Source organism: Oncorhynchus kisutch, linkage group LG3 (assembly GCF_002021735.2).
Source record: "Oncorhynchus kisutch isolate 150728-3 linkage group LG3, Okis_V2, whole genome shotgun sequence".
Lineage (NCBI taxonomy): Eukaryota > Metazoa > Chordata > Actinopteri > Salmoniformes > Salmonidae > Oncorhynchus > Oncorhynchus kisutch.
The window spans coordinates 21,035,120-21,043,989 of NC_034176.2; the positions used below are offsets into that span (position 1 = coordinate 21,035,120).

Genomic DNA, 8,870 nt, shown 5'->3' on the forward strand with positions numbered 1-8,870 from the left:
CTTTGATTGCTATGTTGGGTTCAGAATATCAGGCACACAAAAAAGCATTCACTTATTTTTCCAACAGTTTATTGTTGACACTATTTCACATATGGTTCATCCAAAGTAGTAGTATCGATGATGGGAAAAGCATGGATTAGGACCTGATGCCACCTGCTGGTTTCTGTGTGTCGTTTTCCTTCTCATATTTACTGCTGAAATAACAAACACATATCCTATACACTAAGAAGACAAAACCCTGTTAAAGCAAAAAAGACATGTTACGTTTCTTCACAAAACAAAAAGGGCTGTGCCACCCATACTTGCCAAGTGAATATTACACACATTACTGGAGAAACCAACTCAATTGACGTATGTCAAATGTATTGTGGAACTTGAAGTATATGACTTGACAATGAACGACCTGAAAATCCCTTCAAATACATATTTAAGCATATTTTCCCTTTAAATTGTCACCAAATTAGCTCTTAAAATAGTTCAGTTTCCACACTCTATTAAGAAGCTGTTATGAGGACACTCAGAACTTTAACCAAAACACTTCAGAATATTGGGGAATCAGGTCATTTTCTGTCTACTCTAAAATATTACTTAGGGTTCTGGACTTATTTTAGCAGCTTACAGTAGCTTATGTGTCATCACCTGCATAAACCCAAAGATAATGTATAGTACAGGTATCACACAACATACACAGTACCAAAGTTATTCATCTGCCTGCTTAAGCTTCTCTTGAGAAAAAATGTCTCCCTCATAATCACAGATCCTATATGCCTATGATATTAAGCCATTTAAAAAAACTGTTCATGTGAATTCAGGAGTAGGTGTCCATATATCTGCATGTGACACCAAAAAACCTCTCTACATCATGTGAGCGAGTGAACGTATCCATCGGTTTGGTGGAAAATATCTACAGTAAGTAAGAGTGCAATAAAATTCCCTTCAGCCAGGTCAGGTCCCTAACATTAGTCCTCCCAGCCACCATGGGGCTACACATCAGTGCTGACACCGTGGCTGTGAGTGACCACCTCCCTCATGGTGACAGAGCGGATGAGGTTGAGCTTGTGGTTGAAGCTGGCCAGGTCCATTGGCAGGTCCAGCTCCTGCTGCTGCACAGTCCTGTAGCTGATGCGGCCGCCACCGTTATGCAGTCTCTCAGAGGAGTGCTGCAGGTAGAAGGGCAAGGAGTAGCGAGTGCAGGATGGGCAAAACATATGGGAGTGTGTCATTGGTTTGCGGGTCAGGGAAGGAGTGTAGACAAAGGCGGGCCCGTTGGGCTCAGAGGGGGGCGTGGTCATCCTGTCCTGGTCATCAGCCGTGTGCACTGGTGTGGGGAGAGAGGACATGATGGTGAGGTCCGGTTGCTCCTCCTCCATCTCTGGCTCCTCCCTCTTACAGCAATAATACTGACAATGGAGCAGAGAGAAACATGTGACAGAGTGATCAAGCTGGTCACCGTAAAACCTTATGCACTCATCACAGCTAAGGTAGAAAAAACATGGCTACTTCACAAAATCGAATTCTTCATGGCAAGACTTTAGCCTACCTGCAACCTACAGTAGCACAGTACTGCAACGATAGTCAGTAAGATGACTGTAGCTAGAATTCCACCACAGATAACCACTGTCCCGGCTGACATTCGAAGTCCTCTCCATCAACACTCTACAGAGAGAAAAGAATAGAAGGAGAAAGGGGGACAGATTGAAGGGGGGAGTAGTGCTTAAACTTAGATAATCTCTCTCTGTTATATAGATTTGTATCCTTGACAACAGCCCTCATTGGGAATTTGATGTTGCTGCTTTTAGTGATCACTTCCACTCTTTGAAACAAAGGCATAGTGCAGTAATTGCAAATTCCTTCAAATCATCAGGTTATTTCACAAAAATATGTACATTAGAGGGAAATTGAAAAGCCATCGATTTACTTGTTTTGGAGAGAAAATTCAAGCTCAAGTAAAATGAATTTCAAAAGAATCTACTGGTCTATGCAGTGACATGGTAAAAGAGACAAATGAACTGCAGAGGACATGATGGACACATTGTATGGTTTTTAAATCAAAAGCTTCCTAATAGGTTGAGTCCATCTTAGTTTGCTTTCCTTCTTGTTGAGACTGTTTGGTACTGTAGGAAAAGTTCCAGGAACGTGTCATTCAGTGTAGGACCATACTGGAATAATGCATGGGAGTTACACAGCAGACATGACATCAAACCCAGAAATAGCCTCAACACTAAGGCAGAGACAGACTTCCAGTGAATTTCAAGTAGATACAGTGGAAAGTAAAAGTATGTGAACCCTTATGAAATACCTGGATTTCTGCATAAATTGGTCATAAAATTTGATCTGAACTTCATCTAGGTCACAACAATAGACAAACAGTCTGCTTAAAATAATAACATGCAAAACATACATTTTCATGTCTTTATTGAACACACCGTGTAAACATTCACAGTGCAGGGTGGAAAAAAGTATGTGAACCCTTGGATTTAATAACTGGTTGACCCTCCTTTGGCAGCAATAACCTCAAACAAACGTTTTCTGTAGTTGTGGATCAGGCCTACAGTACACAACGGTCTGGAGGAATTTTGGACCATTCCTCTGTACAAAACTGTTTCAGTTCAGCAATATTGTTGGGATGTCTGGTGTGAACAACTCTCTTGAGGTCATGCCACAGCATCTCAATCGGGTTGAGGTCAGGACTCTGACTGGGCCACTCCAGAAGGTGTATTTTCTTCTGTTGAAGCCATTGTGTTGTTGATTTACTTCTGTGTTTTGGGTCGTTGTCCTGTTGCATCACACAGCTTCTGTTGAGCTTCAATTGGCAGATAGATAGCCTAACATTCTCCTGCAAAAGTCTTGATAAACTTGGGATTTCAGTTTTCAATCACTGATAGCAAGCTGTGCAGGCCCTGAGGCAGCAAAACAGCCCCAAACCGTGATGCTCCCGCCACCATACTTTACAGTTGGGATGAGGTTTTGATGTTGGTGTGCTGTGCCTTTTTTTCTCCACACATAGTGTTGTGTGTTCCTTCCAAACAACTACACAGTAGTTTCATCTGTCCACAGAATATTTTGCCAGTAGCGCTGTGGAACATCCAGGTGCACTTTTGCAAACTTCAGACGTGCAGCATGAACACCATTCTTGTTTCGTGTTTTACGTGTAGTAGACTCGTCAACAGAGATGTTAGCATGTTCCAGAGATTTGTGTAAGTCTTTAGCTGACACTCTAGGATTCTTCTTAACCTCATTGAGCATTCTGCCCTTTGCTCTTGCGGTCATCTTTGCAGGACAGCCACACCTAGGGAGAGTAGCAACAGTGTTGAACTTTCTCCATTTATAGACAATTTGTCTTACTGTGAACTGATGAACATCAAGGCTTTTAGAGATACTTTTGTAACCCTTTCCAGCTTTATGCAAGTCAACAATTATTAACCTGTCACGCCCTGACCATAGAGACCTTTTTATTCTCTATGTTGGTTAGGTCGGGGTGTGACTAGGGTGGGTCATCCCCGCACCAGAGCTGCCATTGAGGATAACGTGTCCGCGAGCGGAGTGGGTGCTTCGCCCCGCACCGCTGTTTGTCGTTGTCTCTGATTGGGGATCATATTTAGGCAGCCATTTCCCCTTTGTGTTTTGTGGGATCTTGACTTTGTATAGCTTCAAGCTTCGGTTTGTGCATTTATTGCTTTCTTTGAGTTTCACTTCATAATAAAGAGGATGGAACTATACCACGCTGCATCTTGGTCCACTCATTCTAACAAACTTTTGTTCGAGGCATGGTTCACATCAGGTAATGCTTCTGGTAAATAGCAAACAAACATTTTGTGAGTGTTTTTTAGAGGGCAGGGCAGCTAAAACCGACATCTCCAATCTCGTCTCATTGATTGGACTCCACGTTGGCTGACTCCTGACTCCAATTAGCTTTTGGAGAAGTCATTAGCCTAGGGGTTCACATACTTTTTCCAACCTACACTGTGTATGTTTAAATGATATATTCAATATAAAAAATATAATTGTGTGTGTTATTAGTTTAAGCACACTGTGAATAATATTGCAGAATATATCATCAGACCAAAGTAGATACATATTATTGATGCTGTAGATGTCCACTAAATAAGGCAGGAAGTAACCAGGTGTCTGGAATGTTCTATTAAAAGTCCCATGCTCCCGCAAAGGCTAATGCAATTGTCCATTCCAAAGCAGTTAGAAGTGATGTGTGATAGCCATTCAGATGTGACTATCAAACCTATGAAAGACTAGCTTTCATGAAGAGCTGCGCAATTTCTCACAATGACCCCCCCAGATACGGTATTCTGTAACAGAAAAATGTCTGACTGAGCTGAAGCTATCTTGTGGCAGAAAGGGAAAATGGAGGCCATTTTTTTTTCTGCCACAAGATAGCTTCAGCTCAACATATTGCATTCTGTTCCCATGACGACCTGGTCTGGTATCAGTGTCCCTGCAGGAAGGGAGTCATTTACACCGACTGCTGTGATTCACCATAATACACAAATCACTGGCCATCCACATGCAGCCAGGATTTAAAAGTTCCTCATGATCCATATTGCAGTACACACACAACTACTTTCAGCTGGGGTTACAACTCTCCATGGCAGGCTGTCCTCTAGATCTACATAATGATCAAATCAAATCACATTTTATTAGTCACATGCGCCGAATACAACAGGTGTAGACCTTACAGTGAAATGCTTACTTACGAGCCCCTAACCGAGAGTGCAGTTTATAAAAATATGGATAAGAATAAGAGATAAAAGTAACAAGTAATTAAAGAGGAGCAGTAGAAAATAACAATATATACAGGGGGGTGCCGGTACAGAGTCAATCTGCGGGGGCACCGGTTAGTTGAGGTAGTATGTACATGTAGGTAGAGTTAATTAAAGTGACTATGCATAGATGACAACAGAGAGTGGCAGTGGTGTGGAGAGGGGAGGGGGGGCAATGTGAATAGTCTGGGTAGCCATTTGACTAGATGTTCAGTAGTCTTATGGCTTGGGGGTAGAAGCTGTTTAGAAGCCTCTTGGACCTAGACTTGGCACTCCGGTACCGCTTGCCATGTGGTAGCAGAGAGAACAGTCTATGACTAGAGTGGCTGGAGTCTTTGACAATTTTCAGGGCCTTCCTCTGACACCACCTTGTATAGAGGTCCTGGATGGCAGGAAGCTTGGCCCCAGTGATGTACTGGGCCGTTCACACTACCCTCTGTAGTGCCTTGCAGTCGGAGGCTGATTTGTTACCATACCAGGCAGTGATGCAACCAGTCAGGATGCTCTTGAGGGTGCAGCTGTAGAACCTTTTAAGGATCTGAGGACCCATGCCAAATCTTTTCAGTCTCCTGAGGGAGAATAGGTATTTTCGTGTCCGCTTCACGACTGTCATGGTGTGCTTGGACCATGTTAGTTTGTTGGTGATGTGAACACCAAGGAACTTCAAGCTCTCAATCTGCTCCACTGCAGCCCCGTCGATGAGAATGGGGGTGTGCTCAGTCCTCCTTTTCCTGTATGTAGTCCACAATCACCTCCTTTTGTCTTGATCATGTTGAGGGAGAGGTTGTTGTCTTGGCACCACATGGCCAGGTCTCTGACCTCCTTCCTATAGGCTGTCTTGTTGTTGTCAGTGATCAGGCCTACCACTGTTGTGTCATCAGCAAATTTAATGATGGTGTTGGAGTCGTGCCTGGCCGTGCAGTCATTAGTGAACAGGGAGTACTGGAGGGGGATGAGCATGCACCTCAGCATGGCGGATGTGTTGTTACCTACCCTTACCATCTGGGGGTGGCCCGTCAGGAAGTCCAGGATCCAGTTGCAAAGGGAGGTGTTTAGTCCCAGGGTCCTTAGCTTATTGATGAGCTTTGAGGACACTATGGTGTTGAACGCTGAGCTGTAGTCAATGAATAGCATTCTCACATTGGTGTACCTTCCACCTTACTAGTTTATTTTGTATCTATTAAAAAATAAATTGAATATCACTTTGGTTACATTACACACAGGCACAGGCACAGGCACAGGCACAGACAGACAGACAGACAGACAGACAGACAGACAGACAGACAGACAGACAGACAGACAGACAGACAGACAGACAGACAGACAGACAGACAGACAGACAGACAGACAGACAGACAGAGCGCCCATGATGCATCCTAAACAAGAAGTGCAAAGGATATTCTATTGACTATCGTTAGACTATAGCATTAGAGTACTGGCTCTCAGGTTAAAATCTATCTCTCAGAGAACAATGTCTGACATGACCTCTTGAGGCTCTAAAGGCATTGGGCCAACTCTCAAAGTCAATGGACAGGCCATTAGACGTGGTATTCTATCATCAACAAACCATGGAAGTTTCCCTAGACTTACAGAATGCTATTTGTTTGGAGAGAGTTCAAATATTTTTTCGTTTAACACATTTTTACAAGGCATCTAACCATACTAAATAATTGCTGTTTTGACCCATTGATAACAAAATTGCAAAAACCTCCACAGCACATTACACATCACATCATACATCACATCAAATACTCGCTGGGTCCAAGACAGAGATGCCTATCCCCCTCACGAACAACCAAAAAACATAGGCTATGTACTTTAGCAAATCTACCCATTTGCACAAATCACACATGCTACAATTGTCTCAGGTTTCAACCACCCCGCCGCATGGAGAGCATATCAGCACCATGGACAGCCGCTCAGTGCCAAGAGCACGCGACAAGTGTACTGAATTTATAAAAACATGTCATAGGTATTCAATTATCATGCAGATTGTCTCACTTTCAATCTCATGACACATTTAACTTCCTGTAACTGTCTCATCGGATCTCTTTATCTATCCAGTTTCATAATTGAACATTTCTGTCTTCAGTCTTTGCTCCCCTTAGACCACGTCCATCGATTTTTAAAAAACGCTCATAGTCAGCAAAATATGAGAGATACATGAAATAAAAACTTTTATCAATATCTAATAAACTAAATTAAGCATATAGGGTTTTATAATAGGCCTACATTAACCAAGCCTAGCCTACATTCAGGAGTACGAGCAATACTCTAAATGACTTGTGCGAAATGTGTGTGAAAGCAAAAACACAAAACTACTTAAACAATAAACGACTCGCACGCATGTTATAATCTTACCTCTATAAGTATTTGAATCGTCCCATGTTGCGTCCCGGGTGCCTCCGGCTCGCGCAGCCCCGGTTCTGGGCATCCGTGTTGCAGCCACGTGACGCTCAAAGGCAGCCGCGCCTGAAGGTGATTAATAGGCTTTCATTGTAGACTAATGGGATTATCATCAGGTTCGCTACTCTTCAGAGCAAACATTTGTGTTGTACCTTTAATACCGAAAACGACAAAAGTGACTATCCCTGTAGCTATTCTGTGGTAAAGCACTTATTTCATTGGGAAAAACGTGTTGAATCTAAAAGAAACCAAACACTTCAATTAAATTCCCATCACAATTTCCCAAGTGTATCTCCATCTCTCTTCACTTCGAAAAGGCGTTAAAAGGAGTTTAAAAAAGATGAGTCCTTGCAAGCACAATTTGAATATTACTGAAGTAGTCCTACAAGTTGCTCTGTTTATTTTGACGCTTATACGATGGTATTGCCAGCTGAATTGTTTCCCGCGCTCCCAAATTACCTTTCTCCTTCCCGCTCAATTCTATCATGTAGTCAACATTTGATAGGGGGACGCTGAAGACTGGCACTAATGATGCAAAACACATTACTCCAAATATCTATATGCAAAGAAAAACCCTCGTTACATTCCTAATGTAATGTGTGGCCTTATCCTGGCAAAAAAAATAATAAGAAAAATGTCTCCCCAAAATTAGAAAAAAAGATTGGTGATTGGTACAGTGGATACAACGTTTTTATTATATTTTCCGAGCCCGTTGTCCTGTCCGGTCCCCTCTGTATTGCACCTGAGCATGACAGCGGACCTCCACGCGCGCATTAATTTTCTCTGCTGATCTGGCGAAATGTGGCCATGTGGCAAAGCAGCGGTGAGTCGTCGCGCTTTTACTGAAGGGCATACAGTTGACTTTCACGATAGAATAACCGTATATCTACTGTCATCGTTCTTGCCAGACAACGATATGGAGTAGCATGTAATTGATTAAAGCATCCTTGGTCGGTTTCCCAGAAGAAGAAAAAATCCTTGAGTTGAACAGTTATTAGAGCCACTGGAAGAGTTGTGGGCTACAAAAATAGGACAGTTCACCTTAGTACAGTAGTGAAACATTTACAAAAATAATATAAAATATATAAATACCAAATCCTTTATGATTATTAATCATAGAAACCCTTCAATATCTGTAATGATTTGAACTTGATTTGAACTTTGTAATGATCTCAATAGCAGAGAAAGCAGCAAACACTGCCATCATGGAGTCTGATATTGACTATGCAATTCATCAAATTGTCAGCCTTGACAAGCACTGAGTCATGGACTTATTTTCCACAAGTATTATCTAACCTGTTTCTCTACCCCCCCCCCCCCCCCCCCCACACACACACACACCCTTCAGTCGCTTTCTCCTCCACTATCTTCCAGCTCTTTGCCTGGCTCTGAAGTCCTGTTCCCCACTGCTACCAGTACAGCCAAGAAAATGAGGGAAGAGAAAAAACAGTTTTTATTGCATTAATTATTCAGCTGTTGAAGGAGGCTGAGATTCCACTGTATTATACAGACAAGGTCGTGTAATATTTATTAGTGGAGATGTGGTGCGATGATGGTTGGGTTATTTTCCTTCTTTTTCTGTTCTGGTTTGTCTTCCATTCAGGTGTGTTGGAGATGTATAACTGTATAGTGTCTTAGGCCTTGGTTTCAGCGATATGATTTGACATGTTAGAACAGTGTAGGCATGCA

At 42.5% G+C, this 8,870-nt stretch overlaps 1 protein-coding gene across 1 annotated transcript; it reads right to left on the bottom strand.

Annotated features, from left to right (window-relative positions):
• Positions 1-47: 47 nt before the first annotated feature.
• Positions 48-7,600, bottom strand: LOC116361374 (protein FAM163B-like). The gene is made up of 3 exons (XM_031815858.1): positions 7,137-7,600; positions 1,541-1,656; positions 48-1,400 (listed from the first exon to the last, which is right to left on the bottom strand). Exons 2-3 carry the CDS (start codon positions 1,631-1,633, stop codon positions 984-986), a joined length of 510 nt encoding a protein of 169 aa, XP_031671718.1. The 5' UTR covers positions 1,634-1,656; positions 7,137-7,600; the 3' UTR covers positions 48-983.
• Positions 7,601-8,870: the final 1,270 nt, after the last annotated feature.